The 19,455-nt window shown below is 42.5% G+C and overlaps 1 protein-coding gene across 2 annotated transcripts in view; it reads left to right on the top strand.

Annotated features, from left to right (window-relative positions):
* Positions 1-19,455, top strand: part of DOCK1 (dedicator of cytokinesis 1) — a 1,163,810-nt gene that overhangs the window by 1,077,087 nt on the left and 67,268 nt on the right. For both annotated transcript variants that reach the window (XM_085606236.1, XM_085606235.1), the window contains exon 47: positions 351-488. In XM_085606236.1, coding sequence (XP_085462362.1) covers positions 351-488 — 138 coding nt within the window. The remainder of the gene's footprint in view (positions 1-350; positions 489-19,455) is intronic.

Genomic DNA, 19,455 nt, shown 5'->3' with positions numbered 1-19,455 from the left:
CACTTCATGCAGAGTACGGTGGGATTCTATCCTACATATGCTATATGTATTTTGAAATTCCTCACTGTTTTTGAGAGATTTTTTTCTTATTCTTTGCCTGGCAAAGTAAAGTGTCAAAGACCCGTTGTGTACTGAGACAGATGTCCTACCTGTCAGGGTGCGTGTCACTAACTTTATTATTTCTCAATCCTTGCTAAGAGATGCTTCTGTACATACCACCATTAGATAGCCCACACAATGAGTATCATTTCGTATGTCCATCTTCACCAAATACTTATGTCATGCACTAATTTTTATTTCTCTACCCCTATACAGCAAGTTCTGTTAATGATTGTGTCGCTCATTTCCAGATTCCTTTCCTGTCCGAAGGCATCCGCATCCATGGGAACAAAGTCACAGATGCTCTCAGGCCTTTCCATGAGAGGATGGAGGCATGTTTCAAACAACTGAAAGAAAAAGTGGAGAAGCAATATGGAGTGAAGACAATTGTAAGTATTAAACAGTGTGCCTGAGTAAAAAAACTATAGGCACCATTCCTTTGCATATATTTGTGGGATGTTTTGAGCTCAACAATAGAATAAACATGGTACTGCTTCAAAATATGACCCCCCCCCCTGGGCTTTTGTTTCAGTGACTGAAACAAACAAGCATTCGCAAAGCTACTAGGTCTGTATTCAGTGCACTTAAACTTTGAAATACAGTGTTAGTCCATTAAAACTAGAAAACATACAAGAAATGAGAGGTGGCCTGTACTGTAGGCTAATGTGGCTTAATTAATGTGCCCTTTAGTTTCTATGTGAACTGAAGCGCGGGTGCCATGGCAGCCTGCGTTAAAGTCCTCCTATCATTTATAGGATACAGAATGCACCGAAGGACAAATCATCCTTGCCACACGAACCTCATTTCATACAGAAGTAAAAAGAGAATTAAAATGAAGGCAAGGGAGGCTTCAATACAGCCCCTTTCTATTTCTATAATAAACAGGCATTGACATAATGGGATGCTCACCCGCAGTTCTGTGAACGTCTCTGTGGTACTGAGAGTTCAGGCAGGGCCATAGAAAGAATGGGCAAGGTGGGGGAAGTGATGGAGAGAAGGAGCAGGGTTCAGGATGTGGGGGAAGCAGTGGAGCAAAAACTACTGGGCTGGTAGATGGAAGCAAATTCTGGTGAAGAACGGGGTGAGCAGCAGGACACACAGGAAAAAGGGGGTGGGAAGAATGAGGAGTGACACATGGAAGTGACGGGTAGGGGGAACACAGAGCAATGCACAAGGGGCATGAAACACAGGAAAAAGGATGACGTGAGGTGAGGATGAGCGAGCAGCAGTACAGGGGAGAGGTGGGAGGGAGCAAATAGAGCAGACACAAGGGGAAGGAAGCATAGAGAACTTGACAGGAAGATGCAACTCGAATCAAGCATTCAATTGGAGACTGGAAGATGACCCAAACAGCCAATAGTATTAGATGGAGAAATTCTCCACTGGGTTGAATTAAGACATGACTGGCAAATTCTGAAACCAATGGCTGAAAGAGGCTGGGCAGAAAAAGCCAGTGGTTGAAGAAGGTGTTGCCAAAGCTCACAGAAAGTTTATTAAAAGCAATATGTCTGATAGTTAGGTTGTCAAAACTCAAACAGGAAAAGATGGATGTTCCTCACAAATATTTGTGTCTCAGTGTGACACCTTTTCTGCAGGGCTATGGAGATACCAAACAAAGGAGGATATCCCAGTGCCTAAACAAAACTAGAATGCACCACACGGATATACACCTTCGCAAACAAAGAAAAAGGAGTCTTTTTTTAATTTTATGTATATCCCTCACCTACTCTAGTAGTGTCATGCTTCATCATTGGGTTCATCCTGGCCCCAAAAAGCCAGGATGGGCTCGTCCATATTCCAGGGAGCTCTCTGAATATTATGGTGACCAGGGAAAGCTAAGTATAATGAAAATGTCTCATCCACACCCAGGTATTCCTTTATTAGTGGGGTGGATTTGCACAGTAAAAAATCAGTATAGCGGGACAATAGAGGATAAAACGGTCCTATGATTCTCGTTGCGTCGACATGTTTCTGCCCTACTCTATGACCAAAAAAGGTCCAAGGCACTCATCAGGACCGGTTCCATATGCTGTCACTTCCCCAGTGATGACCTGGGAATTTGTTTTATAGTACTTGGCTTCTCCCAGTCACCATAATATTAAAAGAGCTCCCTGGAATACACTGAAAGACGCCTTTTTCTTTGTTTGCAAAAGTGGTGTATATCTTTGAGGTGCACTCTAGTTTTGTTTAGGCAGAGGGATACTTTGATTTGTTTTGTGTTCATGTTCCAGGAGAACATATCCCTGTCTTACTTTATCTAAAAAAAGCTCTCCCCTCCCTCCTGGTAGGCAGGTTCCCCTTTCAGGGCCTCCCATACAGCTGTTTGAAGGGAGCTATGAAGATCGCCTGCATTGCATCGCCAATGCTTGTTGAACACATTGCAAAACGTTGTCTCAGGTAGAGATGATGTGAACTAAAGACAGCAATTCACATTAAAATCACAGTCAACATCAACAAATGTGTGTTCAACCTCAGTTCCACAGCTACTGGACAAAGTGGTTGTAATCAACTTCTCCACTGAGTAATGGGTTCATCACCAGTGACGTGTAGGATGGTAATACAGTTTGCTTAAAAGAGGGGAGAATGGATGGAAATATCTATTTTCCGCGAGAAGGTAACTTGATGTTTTGTTAAGAACTTTTCACACCAAGCTGCCACAACTAGTAGTTTCTGCCTTTGGAAATTTCCCTATCGTTACAACTTCTTTTGGAAATTTCCCTATCGTTACAACTTAACTTTTAATCTGTATTTGTCACCCATCGCAGCTTCATCCATGCACACCTCCTCTGGCTTGCACTAGCATGTCAGTTGATACTAGGCTGTTCGTGGTTAGAAGGTTTCTTGGCCACGAGTATTTTAAAATCTTGGAACAATACTCGGTTGCAGTACAATTTGCATTTTAACTAAAGTTAATAGGAGTCTGAGCCTTTCAGTTTGAGATGCACTCTTATTGTTGCATCATGGGGTCTCTGGAGATCTTTCACTTGGACAGCTGGATGACGCCATGTTAGTGAAATGTGGCGTGAACAATAAAATGGTATAAGCGAACAAACGAGGTCACCACGCAATCAAAATGGAAGAACGCCTATTGGAGCCAGACTTAGAAGAATTTCACAAAAATATAATGTTATGTTGTAAATGAGAATGCAGGAGTTGGTGTCACCACGAGGTATAAATGCAGGTAATAAATGCCTCCATGTGCTTGGTATGAAGAAAGGGCTCACATTCTGTTCCTACTGCAGATATCATGGCAAATTGAGGAAGCCATGCCTCCCTGCGAACTACCCCGCCCCCGCATGCAGCAATTAGCAACCATGGTAGCACAGGTTACCCATGAGTTGGGCATGTGTAAGTGGAGGATTCCTAGACAGACAGTAACATTTCAGTTTAAAGGGCAGGTATGTGTAGGATATCTGATTTACTACTACTCCTGCTACCGCAGTGCAACCAGCAAGTAAAATGTCTCACTAGACACAGCTGAACCATCCCCTGGCAGCATCCTTCTTTGTTAACAAAGATGGTGTCAGAATATTGCTAATGTTAGCAACTATAAGGACTGTGCCTGGCTTTAATGCATATCGCCCATTCTAAGCATCTCTCAAAGAGGCACGATCTGTAGCTTGGGTAGATCTGATAACAATAGGAAAACAGAACATGGTTGGGATGTTGTGTGTAAGTGAAGGCTACCGTTCTGGCTAAAAATTAAACTTTAATCTACTGTATCTGACTTCATAAGAATGTTTTAATTTTCATTAATTTTGGACAAGCGCGTCTAAAAGGGGAAAACTACATACATATTTCGATAGCCAGCAGCGCCCTTGACGGAGCCTTTTGTATAGAAATTGTGTGTGACAGGAGCATAGTGCTTGTCATAACAGCCTGTCACCCGGGCCTTCAGGAAACTAGCGAAGGATATTTCTGTGTTCATAGGAGCCCAGGCTGCTTAAGTGGAACATTTTCAGCCCCCTTTTCACCGGTTCTTGCAGGCTGCTCCCTGGCAAGGGGCGGGGCCTCGCTGCACGAGCGTTGTGTTTTAGGTGCAGAGAGTGACGAGCTCTTCCAGTCTCCAAATAATAGAATGCAGGGTTACGGAAATAAAATCCGTTCTAGTAGTTACTGTTCTCTGTGTTATTAGCACAGAATTTCCTGTAAGGCGCCCTACTGAAGAAATATGTAATTGACACCCCTCAGTCAAAACGTACTCTTTCATTTACATCGAGGTGTATATATGACATTAACACTCAGCCAGTTTGTGTTTAGAAATGTCAGATTTGATGATTTTTCAAACTCTAACGCAATTTTTAGTATGTAATATCAAATCAGTTCATCTCTACTGACTACATATTAGAATAGGTACACCTTTGTGACTGGTGAGTTCGGGAGTCGGAAAATGGGAAAATGTAAATCTATTTCACAGCAGTGGCATGCGGATAAGTGTATAGCAACAACTCTACAAAAATAAATGCCTTCGGTCTTTTTTTGCTTTTTAAATAAGGAACGGCTGTGATGATCTGATATATTATTTATTTGTCAACGGTTGAGATTATGTCTCTAATGCAGGTGGACTCTCTTAGAGATATTCTGTTCACCCGAACATGTTTAGTTGACATAATGTAAACTAATTTGCCTATTTTGGTACTGTGCATTAAGGGGCCAAGGGGCAGTGGATGCAGGGTTCTGGCCTAGCCATTATCCTGACAGTTCCACTCTCATCCGTCGCTCCAGCTTGTCATGAATGATGGAGTGTTATCAGCTCTGTCTGTTTTGTGCAGTGCATACTTGCCAGCGGTTGACAGAGTGGAAAATCCTCTAACGATTAATCAGCAGGGAATACAATTTTTTTTGTCAGAAAATGTTCAATTATTTTATGAATATATCAGTTATTAATGACTAACCGTGCTGTCATTCATATTCATAGCTATAACTCATATTGTGTAAAGAATCTCTTTAAATATTTTTCCTCAACATGCAGTACCGTGAAACGGGTCTTTTATTAATTAGTTGGGAATGATATCCATTGTCTTTTTAAAGCATGAGCCTGACTCAGTGAACATTAATTTGTTGCCTCAGAGGTATGCTGGAATTAATTTTCTCGGTTTGAGACCTGTGATTGCACGCGCATTCCAGAGAGGTGTTTCCAGCATGATGCATTATTCAGAGAAGATCCTATCTCTCGCTCAAGTACTTCCTGAGTTTTTAGCAGCCTTACAGGACCATCTCGTGCTCATTTCGGATAAACCTGCTAACTGTAACATTTAGCATAATACAAGCGATCTTATTGAAGAACTCTAACTATCTCTTCAACTGTATCATTTCAGTACTCAACTTTTTGTTTGCTCTTGAGTTAACATAAAAATTGTTCTTCACAAGAAGGAGCAAAGCCGATAGGTCTCTCTCATGCCTTAGAATGATTAAATTGAGTCACTCATTAATCTGTCCATGTACTCATTAGTTCCTCCTCCAAGCACGCATCCTGGCATTCATTCATCTGACCACTGGATTTCATGTGTCTAATCATCCACCTACTGACTCCTGCTTGCATTTGCCCACCCAGGATATGACCCGCACAAACTCGCCTTTCAGTGAAGAGACATAAGTTTTAAGTCAGACCTCATGAGTTTGTTCTTAATTTGTGTGGGGTGTGAGAGAACCTCTTGTAGTGTGTTACTGGTCTGTGATTGGACTCAAAGTGCTTTCTGTAATGTGAGACTGCTACTCTTTGAAGCTGTTCGTCTGTGATGGGATTTGGGTTTAAGATTGCATTGGTAAGGTACGACTTCTAGTCTGTTACACGTGTAAGAGAGTTTCCGGTAGTGTGTGACTTCTGCTCTTAGGGTTGTAAAAGAGCTTTTGGTAGTGTGGGACTACAAGTCTGCAGCAGCTGTGCGATTGTTGTCAATGGTGTGTAACTGGTAGTTTGTGAGCGGTGTGAGAGTACTTTTGGTTGTTTGTCACTGCTAGTGTGTGAGGTGTGTGAGAGTGCTGTCGGTGTGAAACTGCTGCTCTGTGAGGGTTGTGTGAGTGTTTTCAGTAGTGTGATACTGCTGACGTGTAAGTGTTTTGCTAGGAGTACTGTCGGTGTGTGACTGGTAGTCCGTGATCAGTGTGAGAATGTTTCTGGTAATTGCTACTGTTGGTTGGTATTGTGAGACTGCTCGTCTGTGAGGTGTGTAAGAGTGCTTCTAGTGTTGTGTGACTGTTACTCTGTGGAGTGTGTGAGTGCTTCTGGTAGTGTGAAACCACTAGTGTGTGAGAGATGTAAGAGCTGCTCTAGTAACCTCAGACTGCAAGTCTAGTTTATGATGGATGTGAGAGTGCTTCTGGCAGTGCATGACTCCTGCTCTGATGGGTGTGAGTGCTGTCAGGAGTTCAACACTGCTCTAGTGTATGAGGGGTGTAAGAGTCCATCTGAGAGCCTGTCTGAGGGGTGGGAGAGTGCCATCAGTAGTGCGTGACTACTGCTCTGAGGGAATCGAGAGTTCTTCTGGTAGTGTTAGACTGCTAGTATGTGAGTAATTCTGGTAGTATGACTTCTTTTCTGCTCTTTTGTGAAGTTGGTTAGAGTGTGTGTGTGTGCACCATTGATAATGAATCACTGCTACTCTGTGATGGGTGTGAGAGAGCTGCTGCTAGTGTGTAACTACTAGTCTGTGTGGATTTTGAGAGTGCTATCAATAAAGTATTACATGCTAGTGTGTGAAGCGTGTAGGAGTACTGTCAGTTGTGGGTGACTGCTAGTCAGTAAGGGGTGTGAGAGTGCCTTTGATAGTGTATTACTGCTGCTCTCATGGGTGTGAGTGCTGTCAGTAGCTCATTGCTGACAGTGGGTGAGGAGTGAAAGAATGCTGGTAGTGTGTGGCCTCTACTTTATGAGGTGTGTGAAAGTGTTTGTCACTACTGTGAAACTGATACTCTGTTAGGGTGGGCAAGTGTTGTCACTATTGTGAGACTGCTACTCTGTGTGGGCTGTTGGAAGTGTGTTACTCTACTCTTAGGGGTGTGAGAACACTGTTAGTAGGGTGAGGCTACTATTTTGTGAGTGGTGTAAAGGTTTTTCAGGTAGTGTGTGACTTCTACTCTGTGAGGGATGTGAGTGTTCTTGGTGGTGTGAGTCTGCCAGTATGTGAAGGGCATACACACACAAAGGCTTTCTTTCAAATGTAACAAAACATTATTTAACACATTGCTATTGTGAAGTTGTACGGTAACAATGTAACAATAAATTAAAAGTTGCATTAGTAGTGAAACTTTCTTGTAATTTAAATGAAGCGTGTGTGTACACAGATCTTTGCTTGGCCAAATAAAAGCATGTTTGACAAAATGCTATTTGTTAATGTGTTTTAACCTGAGCCACAATTGAGCATGTAAAAATGTAACCAAGTACAGCATTAAATATCAGTGAAGCATGTTTTGTTGCACTTTGAAGGAAACCTTTGAATTGTAATCAATAATAATCCAGCAATACAATGAAAATACATACTTAAATCAAACCAACCAGAAGGTTCTGTGTCTCTTGTATGAGTTGGGGTCTGGCTGTAGTCTTACTTTGGCCTTTTGTTCACTTTTCTAACTTTCCTCCCTCCCAGGCTACATCCTGACCACTAAAGTAAAGTAATATGAATGCCACTACACAAAATACAGATCCAAAACATTAACTTTTACTCAACAAGCCTTCTGAAAGCTCTAGGTCCACTTTCTTTACAGGACAAAACGTGTTGGTTGGGTTTCAAGTATCAGTAGTAATAAATTTGAAAAGAAAACTGAAGCACTCTTCTCTGAATATACGTTACCTTTCTACGGGAATAGGGCCTTACACATATCTACGCTATTGGACATACCAAGATCCGAGGATTAGAACACATCCTTGAGAGTTCCTCCTTTGCCCTTTCTTTTTGAAATGCTCTTCCCCTCCTACTTCTTATTTCTTACTCATTTTAATCCTTATTTTCTTTGTAAAAGTAATTAATTTTAAAATGATTATACCCATCTGAGGTTATTACTTTAATTACTTCTACTTTTCTTTTTCCCTTTCCTTTATTAGTACAATACTTACTTTGTGTGAAAAGCAATGAATGAATACACTAAATAAAATTGAAATTAATTGAAATTAACCATTGGATGCATTTTAAGATTTCCTCGACATTATGTTAATTTCCAGTGTGCAAAGGTGGTAAACCCGTACCAATTTTCCATTTTATTCCGGTATTCCTCTAAGCCACTTTTTATGAAGGTGAAGTATTATCCTGATCCTTCATCAAAGTTCTCTGGGGATGCTTCTTACTGCTACTTATCATTGCCAATGCATCCCTCACTCAAGGCACTTTTATAGAAGATCTGAAGACATGGCTGATCCTCCCACTCTAAAAGAAGTGTACAATAGACCCTGATGACCTCGTCAAGTAACGGACTATCACTTATCTACTATTCATTGGATTGGTAAGATCATTAAAAATGCAGTCTATGCTCAACTCCAAGATTGCATCAACACTAATCATGTCCTGCTCAATTGCCACTCTGGCTTCAGATCATGCTCCAACATGGAGACTGCTACATAACACATCATAGACAATGACCTCTTGACTACAGATGAACCTGATCCCGAACCCTGGAATTGCTGGACTTCTTAGCCTGCTTCGATAGAGTCGACCATCTCATCCTCGCACGGACTTCGTGTCTCAAATGGGATTTACCAGCAGTGTTCTCCTCCTACCTTTTCTCAACCAACACCAGTTTGTTCACATGGACGCCTCCAGGTCACACAAAATTCCTATCATGTTTGTAGTCCCCCAGAGTTCTACACTGTCTTCTGTCAGCTTCAACCTTTACATGGAGTTGCTTGGCATGCTTCCAAAATATAGCAGCATCAAGATACACCAGTATGCTGATAATACACAACTCAACTTGAAAGTCTCTGCTTCAGACATACAACGTCTTAAACATTGATTGCATATCATCCAGGCCTGGATGGTCAGCAATTATCTGAATCTCAAACCAAACAAGACTACATTTCTGCTATTAGCAAAGAACAACAAATAATATACAGTACAAACTTAGCTGAATGAAATGAACCTTGAGTGCTTGAACGCCAACTCTCACTGAACGCCTAGTCACTTGAACTCGCCTTGGACACCAACCTCACCCTCAAGGAAAAGATTGATTTAAAAAAAAAAAAGATGGCCTGGTACCAGCTCTCTTTAGAAAAAAGAAAAGTCAAACCATTTCTTTCAGAAAACACCTTCAGAGCATCTGTTCAAGCCCCGTGGATTGTGGGAATGCCCTACTTCATGGCCGCCCAGACTCCACATTGGCACCTCTTAGGGGCATCCTGCATGCTGCAAGTCTCATCTAGGGCCTAAAGAAACATTATCTCGTCATTTCATCTTGTTAGTACTCCTTTGATTCACCTTGCCAACCCTCACAATCTTCAAAATACACTGGGTAATTTACAAAGCCATCACAGCCAGCATCATGCTTCTCTGATCTATGCTGGTTCTCTGCACACACCCTCAGCCAGGACACCATCATGCTGCAGACTAAGAAGTGTAAAAAAAGAAAAAAAACAAGACAACACGCTTTTTCTATCTATGCACTAAGAATAGGGAACAACATCCTCTTGTCCACGAGTACTGCAACAAAGCTGCTCGAATTGAGGAACAATTTGAAGACTCACCTCTATAGGGAACACTCTATCACAATGTATTAACTGCCCAGAACCCAGCCTCCTCTCCTAATACTCGTGGACTTTATGCTTGTCTTTGACCTTGTACTGCACTCTGATGCCTTTTGGCTAGGTATGCACTATAGAACTATCACATATACGCATACATATTCAAATAGCCCATAATATTAAACAAATATATGCCATGGGGAGACTCATCATGTGTTGTTTCTTCCACTAATAACAATCGTGCACTACAAGGCTTGATCTATTAAAATGGGCTTGCAATCCTAAACACTTTCATCATCATAGGTTGTAATAAAAGTGCTCTAGTTCGTCTTTTCACTTAACTCAGTTGGATCTCTCGCAGTGGCCACTTGGTCTCTTCAATAAATTTAGTTTGTGTATTACTTGTTGACTATTTCTGGTACAATTGGTGAGGGAGAAAATGCAAGTGCAATATGTATTTAAATTAATTGCGGTGATATTAAAATTAATCTCACCTTTTGACACTGATGTAAGGGCGAAACGGCTCCATACCCCGCCACTTAACCTGGGAACTACCACGGGGCTCTACTTAAAATGGGATAAAGTAGTCCCCCCAGTTTTTCTTAGCTCCTTGATCAATAATACATATGAGCACATACAGATATGTCTGTCCACTACCGAAAGTCTTCAAACCATTAGGCACTCTTTTTCCGTTATTTCATCGGAAATTAAAAAATTACTCTCAAGAGCTCCAAGGAAAATCTCACAAGGCAGCACAGGCTGGTTTAACAGGACTTGCTCTAAAGCCCTGAAACATTTAAAAATTACTTTAAAAACTAACCCTAGAAACCAGTCAGAAATACGGCAGGCTAGACAAAAGTATCGTGTAGCCCGGCTAACCAGAAAAAATCAGCTGAAAGCAGAGGCCTGGCTAGCTTTACAGGAAGCTTCTAGTAACAGGGATAACACCGCAGTCTGGAAAGCAGTTAACGCACCGTTCCTGCAGTGTACCCAGTCAACAATAATCGATATGGCTATAACCGCTGAATCCTGGGTTAACCATTTTAGCAGTTTATATGATCTATCGGATCCCACAGTGCACGCGGGTACGCTGGACGCTTATCATAACCCTCATAAAGAGCTGAACGTTTCTAGTCTTTTTCCTCTGGACCTCACTTTCGATTGTGCTGAGGTATTAGTGGCATTAACAGAAAGCCCCTCCGGGAAGGCCCCTGGTCCGGACTGTGTACCAATTGATGTTTTTAAATCACAGTTGGACTTATGGGCTCCCCTGCTTACTAATGTCTTAAACTCCTTGAACACTACAGGCTTTATTGATACATGGCCCGAGGCGGTTGTAGTGCCGATTTTTAAAAAAGGCGACAGGAACACCCCTTCTAATTACCGCCCTATTTCTTTGTTGGACTCTCTAATGAAAGTTGCAGGGCGAATTATCCTAAATAGAATCCACGATTGGCTGGGTGAGCAAGATATAATTTCCAACTTACAATATGGCTTCAGACAGGGTAGAGGTACCATTGAGCAAGGCCTGAACCTGACCCTTATAATTGCCAAGTACACCCAGGCAAAAAAGGGGAACCTCTTTGTGACTTTTGTAGACCTTAGCTCCGCATTTGACTGCGTCGACCATGAGCTTCTCTGGGAATCCCTTGCTGAGATTGGTATTGAGCCCCCTATTCTTGCATTTATTAAGGAGCTTTATAGGGGTGCATCAGCACGTGTTAGATATGGTAGACGGGGAGAGTGTTCCAACAGGTTTTATATTAGGAGAGGTGTTAGGCAGGGTTGCATTTTAGCCCCTCTGCTTTTTACCCTTTATATAAACGCTGTCGGCCACTACCTGAACAGAAACTATTATGATTATCCTACCATAAATTGGAAACCCATACCTATACTTCTTTATGCGGACGACGCAGCAATAATGTCACAGACTCGTATGGTCCTTCAAAGGGCAGTAAAAGAATTCACCGAGTTTATGTCACAAAGAGAATTAAAAATGAATGCCTCTAAAACCTTCACCATGTCTTGTGGGCTAGGAATTGGAAAGAAACAATGTTCCATTTTCATAAACGGTAGCAAGCTGGAAAATGTTGATAGGTTTCCTTACCTTGGTATCACCTTTGACAAGAAGTGCACTTGGCGGGCTGCCGTCCAAGCTAGAGGAGCTGCATTCTCCAAAGCTTTAGGCGCACTAACTAACTTCTCAAATAAACTGGGGGGACGCCCGATCAATCCCTTACTACAGATCTATAGGGCCAAGTGCGTTTCGACTGGCACATATGGATCTGGAATTTGGGGAATCGAGCAGGCTGATCATATCCAGCGCTCTGAGAATCTATTTCTGCGCTATCTTTTGGCTACCCCACGTGGCACTTCAACATATGCAATGCATAATGAACTTGGCCTGACGTACATTATGGACATTACAAAATCTTCCCCCATTATTTTATGGCATAAAGTCTGGACAACTCATGAAACACACTTTAACAGGGAAATTATTAGCGACTGTCTCAGCCTGAATGAGGCTGACAATATTAAATGGTTGAACTACGTAAGAAACCTGTCACTTGATATAGGGCATCCAGAATTCTTTACTGATCCTTCTACCTTACTCAAAATACCTAGAGTTTCATTAAAACGATTGGTCGCTGTGGAAATATGGATTTTTATGGTCGGTTATGTCCCCTATCTTGGACCCCAACGGTTTCATGTATAAATCACAAGTACATGTATGTTCCCTCCAGTACCAGTTATGAAGACGCAAACACATGTGCGTCCACTGTCAACATGTCCTCTTTCAGATCCGCCATGAATGGGCCGGATATTCTATTCCTAAGTATGAAAGGCCACCGGCTTTATATGGTTCATTTATCCCATTTTACAGTCCAGGCGAGTAGGCCCTGATTCTGCCATTAAGCCTTTTCCTGCCTTCTGCCTCTGAAAGCTCCAGTCTGAGCCTGCATCTGTGACCATGAACTTTGTCTTACTCCCTGCGCGGTTAACGGTGCCTGACTCGGCCTATCTGCCTGCCAAAAACTGTATTTCACCTTCAAGATTATCTGCTCTGCTCCGCTCCTCATCCGATGCATTCCTGTCTAGCAGTTTGGGTAAACATTCCTCCAGCTACCGTGCAAAGGGCCAGGCCTCGCTGCCCTCATGCAAGTAATTCATAGCCCTGTTACCATGGAATATTCCTACCCCCTCGCATCTAGTGTAGACACTTAGACGCTTGTACACGCACTAACAGTCAGTATAGTCAGTATAGAATAAGATTCTATCCTAAAAGACCTCTCTTCTTGGATAACACAGTTCTTTAAACATAGGATATTAGATATGATTTGGGATTAGGTTGACATAACCCCAGACTTTTGTCTCCACATGTAGAGCTAAATGTCAAGTCCCCTTCACCCTCTAGTTACACGTCAATCACACGTCATGCTGCTGCGCGCGCATCTCTGCCAAGTATTTTTGCTGACATTGCGAAATTCTTTCATGGAACCACCCATTTATGACATCATATCTAATGACGTTCTTTAGTTACGCCTAGTTACACCCATTTTTAGTTACGCATGTATGCTTTTATCTCTGTTTTTAACTGTTACGCCTCCTGCATCTGTTTCACTGTAATGCCTTTTCTATAAAAATGATTACTTGTCAATAATGTATTGTTCCTTCCTTCCTGAACTCTCGTGGTGATGGAATAGAAGGCCCATAATTCGAATTATGTTCCTTTGTATAGGAATAAAGCCCGTTCTGAACCTCTAATACCACGGATTCTGCCTCTTATTTTACTGAGCTATTATTATAGATTTTCCGCATCAAATTAAGTCCCGGTAATTAAATTATTTACCACATAAATGGCGCCCGAACAGGGACACTTTCTCATCTCACGCGCCGGCGGTGCGTTGCAGGCCCGGTCTCCTGCCACAGCTGGACGGACAACAACACGTACCCACAGGATTTCCTGTATCTCCCTCCTGCCGAGCGGGGGTAACTGAGGCTGCGATCAACACCCAGACGAGGCGGTGAGAAGTGCGAAGTATCCCGACCAGAGCCTAGCTGAGAGAGCAAGATCCGAGGTATACAGAGGCCCACCAGGTTCCGAAGTTCCGAAGTTTCGAGTCGAGTCCAGTCCGGTCCGAGTCCAAGTCCAGTTCAGTTCAGTTCCGAGGCCTTCCGTTCCGAGCTACCCGGTGAGTACCATTATCGGGGAGGCGTTCTGACGTGCACATAGGTTGTGCCGGTCAAGACGGGTTTGGGTACACAAATCCGGTCTGCACTGTTTCAGCAGTGTATCAAGTATGTCTAGTATATAATTCAGAATTACCTAGTTAGTGTCGAGTATTATGCTTAGTGACTAGTTCCCTAAAATGGCCATCATTGTTGTTCATTAAATATTAAATGTTAAATGTTTTAAATACGTTCTGCATATTGTGGTGTGAATGACTGTTCATTATTGTGTTTTGTTGTATTAAACGTGTTCAAAATTAGGTATCAGACCAGTTCTCAATATGCCGCTCTTTTCGAAATTAAGACAGATCAAAACTAGAAAAGGGGTACTCGAAGAAGCTGTTCCCATTCCTCCTAGGGACACTCCAGGGTACTTCATGTATCATAAACATGGCCTAGACGCCATATTATTTCTTGATTTATGGGTAGACTACACCAAGGAATTACCAGAAAGTCAGAGGTGGCCCGCAACTGGGACCTGGGATGCAGATTGCATCATGAAAGTGGAGGAAGAATTATGGAAAAGGAAAGCTAGACAATCACAGAAAGATGCCATTGAATTATGGCGTAAAGAATCGTATAGACGTACAGAAAAAGCACGTAGACAGGAAGAGAAGAGTAAGGAGAATCCAAATAGAGTCCGAGAAAATCTATTAATTGAAGAAGGTACTCGAGTAAAAGCAGAACAAGTAGACAGACAAAGAAATGCCCTTATGAATGGTATGTATCCTCTTCTGGCCGAAGGGTTACCTAAGGCTACTCTGGAGATACCAAAAGACTTGCCACCTCCGTTGTTTCCGATAAAAGCACATCCCAAAGGGCATCCCAGAACCGCAGAAGATGTGTTCCTTTCCTCTTATTTAGACGACGCAGCTCCCGAGTATGCTAATACTGCACCACATAGACCGCCTGCCGAGGGGGTTCAACGCCAAGACCTTCCGTCTGTACCTCCGCAACAACAAATTCCGACACAAGTTCCGGCAAGCACATCTGTTTCTACAGCTGTACCCACACCTATGGTTGCTATATCACGTTCAACGAATCCTTTCACACCCAGCACCCCAGGCGGTGCTACAGGAGGTACAACAAACATTTTTTCCACGCCACCCAGAGTAAATAAACTTTCCTTTCAAGAATTAGCTCACCAACGTACGCCCAAACTAGTAACTCCCGACACGCTTAAGGAACTTCTAATAGATTGTAGATATGATCCTGTGCCCGGCAAAAAGGATGAAATGCTGCTGGCATCATTATGTATCCGACGAGCTGCAATATATTTAGGGAGGCTACCAGGAATGACTACACATTTAGAAAATATATATCATTTTGTCCAGTCAGGGCGAGATTCTGAAAGTATTAATAGAGCCATGGAGTACCAGAAAGTGGAGATACAGGGAGAACTGTTACGTTTCCTCATAAATTGTGTGGTCAGAAATCAAGACCGACCAGGGGTAAATCCGGAAGAAATGCAAATTCTTACCACATGGAGTCGGAATATATCAGAAGGGAGACATGATAAACGATTAAGTATAATAGCTATGTGCCGAAAGATCCGCAAAGAAGTAGAACGATTACACGAAGAAAGATTAGCAGTAGACCAGCCTGAACAAACCGAAGAGGAGGAGGAATTAGAACTGCCCACAGGACAGTTAGAAACTATGGCCTATGTAGGTAGAGGAAGATCTTGCAATAATACTAGATGCTTTACTGATCCGATACGTCCAATACGTCCAGAAAATAACAGAAATTTCCAAAACCCAATAATAAATATAAGGTCCCCCGAACATGCGTTCCAAGCCGCTGACAAATTACTCCGAGAACGAAGGGGTTATCATATACTCGATTCTATGGACGAACAAGAATTAGCCAGGTCAGCCGTTCACTGGGTTGACAGTCCCGGAAAATATAGTGATGATACACTAGCACACACGTTTTTGAACCTCAACCCAGATGAACAGCGTTTAGCTGGTATCTACATGATTCAACAACTCCTCGTATTATATAAAAACCAACACTCCGATCCTGGTCCCTTACCTGATATGTTAACTGAATTACTCACGAATAAATGGAGAGGTTCAGGTACTGAGTTAATTAGAGAAATACTAGAATACAGAAAGCAGTACATTCTTTTCGTATGCCCCGAACATGTCTCACTGCCCATCAAGGAAAGAACGACGTATTATATGGATAGACAGAATCCCTTACGCGAAGTACACCCGATAAAAGGTGATGACAACCAGTTTAAACGTGTGTTTGTATACACACCCATATCTAAAATGGAACTATTAGAAATGAAGAAAGTGGTACCCAGTCATGACAAAGACCCAGCGGGTTTCCACCGTGAAATTAAAGACATGTTGCTCATGGGAGAGTATACCTATCCCGACATTATGAAAATATTAAAGGTATTAATGCCTGCGGGCATTTATGAAAAACTCAAAGAAAAGGATTGGGAGGTGGGAGACCAAAAGATAGATTGGACAGCATTAGAAAACGAAGAAACAGCTCGAGGTCCAGGTCTAGGACTTGGGGAGAAGACCAAAATACTACCAGGTTTACTAGTACAGGTACTGCCACGTTTATTAACTACGAAAAAGGAAGACTGGGGTGCAATCTCAGCCTGTAAACAAAAGCAAGATGAAGACACTAGTGACTTTTATGCCCGATTCGAAAAATGTTTTGGTATAAATAGTGGAATAAAAGCAAGTAGCGAATCTTATCCACATCTGTTTGTGACAAAATTAGTTGAAAATGCCCTGCCCCAAGTTAAGAATAGAGTATTGAAATTCGAGAGTACCTGGCAAGGTAACACTCCGTCACAAATGTTACAAATGCTACAGTACCATCACAATAGAATTAGAGAGGAACAAGAACATGAACAAAGACGCATGAAAGACACGAAAATGAAAATGCTAGTTTCCCAGACAGTTCCAGCTGACGGTCATAAAAAGGGTATGACACAGTCCAGTGTTTCAGCAGTTTCTGTAAAGGGGACATGCAACTATTGTAAACAGCCAGGTCATTATGTACACGATTGTCCAGTTTTAAAACATAATATCGCCATAGGTAATACAAAAGAAAGACCACGACCACTTAGACAGGATCAGAACCAACAAGGAGCTCCACAGCATGCACAGGCCATGCCAGCTCCGCAACAGTCTATGCCAGCTCCACCACCGCAGCCTATTGCTGCCACACCAACAACGACACGACAAATGTACCAGACTGCACAGTATGACTACCCTGATTATCAACGATACTCATGAAACAGCCTAGAGAGGGAAGTTGGCTTACCCCTTATTGAGGTCCCTGTAGATCAAGAAGGACCTTATGTACACAGTGAATTATTAGGCCAGGATAGAAAATTTTTACTTGATACAGGGGCAAGCCGAACAACCATAAAACGTAGTGAAGTTCCAGGGGCACCCCTCTCAGGCTCACAGAATATTTCCCTTGGTTTTTCAGGAAAACCTATCATTAACGAAGTATCACAGCCTCTTCCACTTACGATTGGTCCTTTGACACGAACTACAGATTTATTGCTTACTAAATCATGTCCAGAAAACCTGTTAGGTATAAAAACATTGTAAGCTCTAGGAGCTATAATATGTTGTTCTCCGGAAGGAGTAAGATTGTTTTTACGTGATTTCAAAGGGCACTATGTGTCCCGAGACATGGATCACCGACTGCAGACTTTACCCACACATTTATGGGCACAAGGCCCTACAGATGTTGGTTGCATGAACATTACACCATATCGAGTCACACTAAAGACAGGAGTGGTACTACCACGAATGCGACAATACAAGTTACCCCCAGATGCTGTAGTGGCTTTACTGCAAATCATTGACGAGCTTATTACCCAAGGAGTGGTTGTGGAAACCGACTCCAATATATGTAATTCCCCGATAATTCCGATTCTTAAACGAACTGATCCAAAAGCCCCGCCAGTATATCGATTGGTTATTGATCTGCGCGAATTAAATAAATGTATTGTACCACAATACCCCGTAGTTCCAGACATTTCTTCATTACTGACAGCCATTGATTCCGAAGCAACATTCTTTACTGTAATTGATCTCAAGAATGCCTTTTTCAGCGTCCCAATAGATCCGGAAAGCCAATACTTGTTCGGATTTAGTTTAAATGGACGAAGCTTTAAATTCACACGCGCACCTCAAGGATTCACAGAAAGCCCCAGCATCTATAGCCAAGCACTGAAACGAGAACTTGACAGTATCCACATGCCAGTCAACACTGCCCTGCTTCAATATGTCGATGATCTGCTGATCACCGCTAGAAGCGAACCTGAATGTGAAAAGGCTTCACTGACGGTTTTACATTTTTTGGCCGAAAAGGGGCACAAGGTGTCCCCTTCTAAGCTGCAATTCTGTGTCCAGCGAGTTGTTTACCTTGGTCACTCGCTGTCCAAGGAGGGAAGGCAGCTTACACCCGACCGCATACAGTTAATTGATAACATGTCAGTACCCAAGACACAAAAGGAGGTGCGGGCTTTTATAGGCCTCACTTCATATTGTAGGCAGTGGATCCCTCAGTATGCATTTCTAGCAAAACCACTTATTCAGTTGACAACACAGGAGGCGGCCACATCGACTGTCCTCCCTTGGACTCAAGAACATACACACGCCTTTGAAAGTTTAAAGAAAGCTTTATGTCAAGCACCTGTCCTAGCAACACCATGTTACAGTAAACAGTTTACACTCTTTGTTACAGAACGCGAAGGTACTGCCTTGTCAGTACTCACACAGGAACAAGCAGGATCACACAAACCATGTGCTTATTTTTCTAGTACATTAGATCCCGAAGCCCAGGCTCTGCCTGCGTGCCTGAAATCAGTGGCAGCGACAGCTTTAGCAATCAGACAAAGCGATGCCATAGTGTTAGGACATCCATTGACAGTACAAGTACCACACGCAGTAGAGGTTCTCTTGAACCGCACGCAAACACAACACTTGACTATAGCGAGACTCACCGGTTACGAACTAACATTGTTTCAGCCACACATAGAAATCAGACGTTGTAGTACATTGAATCCTGCCACACTTTTGCCAGTAAACGGAACAGACCCACTAGCACATGATTGTATTGAAGTTATTACTATCACGACGAAACCCAGACAAGACTTGACAGACGTCCCATTGACAGATCCAGACCTGACGTTGTATGTAGATGGTTCATGTATGAGAACAAGTACAGGAGAGTTAGTGGCCGCGTATGCAGTCACAACAGACACTGAAGTCCTTGAAACAAATCGTATTAATACCTTGTCAGCTCAAGCAGCAGAGCTCATCGCTCTGACACAAGCCTGTATTCAAGCCACAAATAAGAAAGTCAACATATACACAGATTCGCGTTATGCATTCGGAGTCGTCCATGACTTCGGCGTGCTGTGGCGAGAGAGAGGTTATTTAACTTCTCACGGTGCCCACATTCAGCAC

Source organism: Triturus cristatus, chromosome 1_2 (genome assembly GCF_964204655.1).
Source record: "Triturus cristatus chromosome 1_2, aTriCri1.1, whole genome shotgun sequence".
In the NCBI taxonomy this organism is placed as follows: domain Eukaryota; kingdom Metazoa; phylum Chordata; class Amphibia; order Caudata; family Salamandridae; genus Triturus; species Triturus cristatus.
Note: the sequence above shows the minus strand (reverse complement) of the source record. Positions and strands in the feature narration are given on the sequence as shown.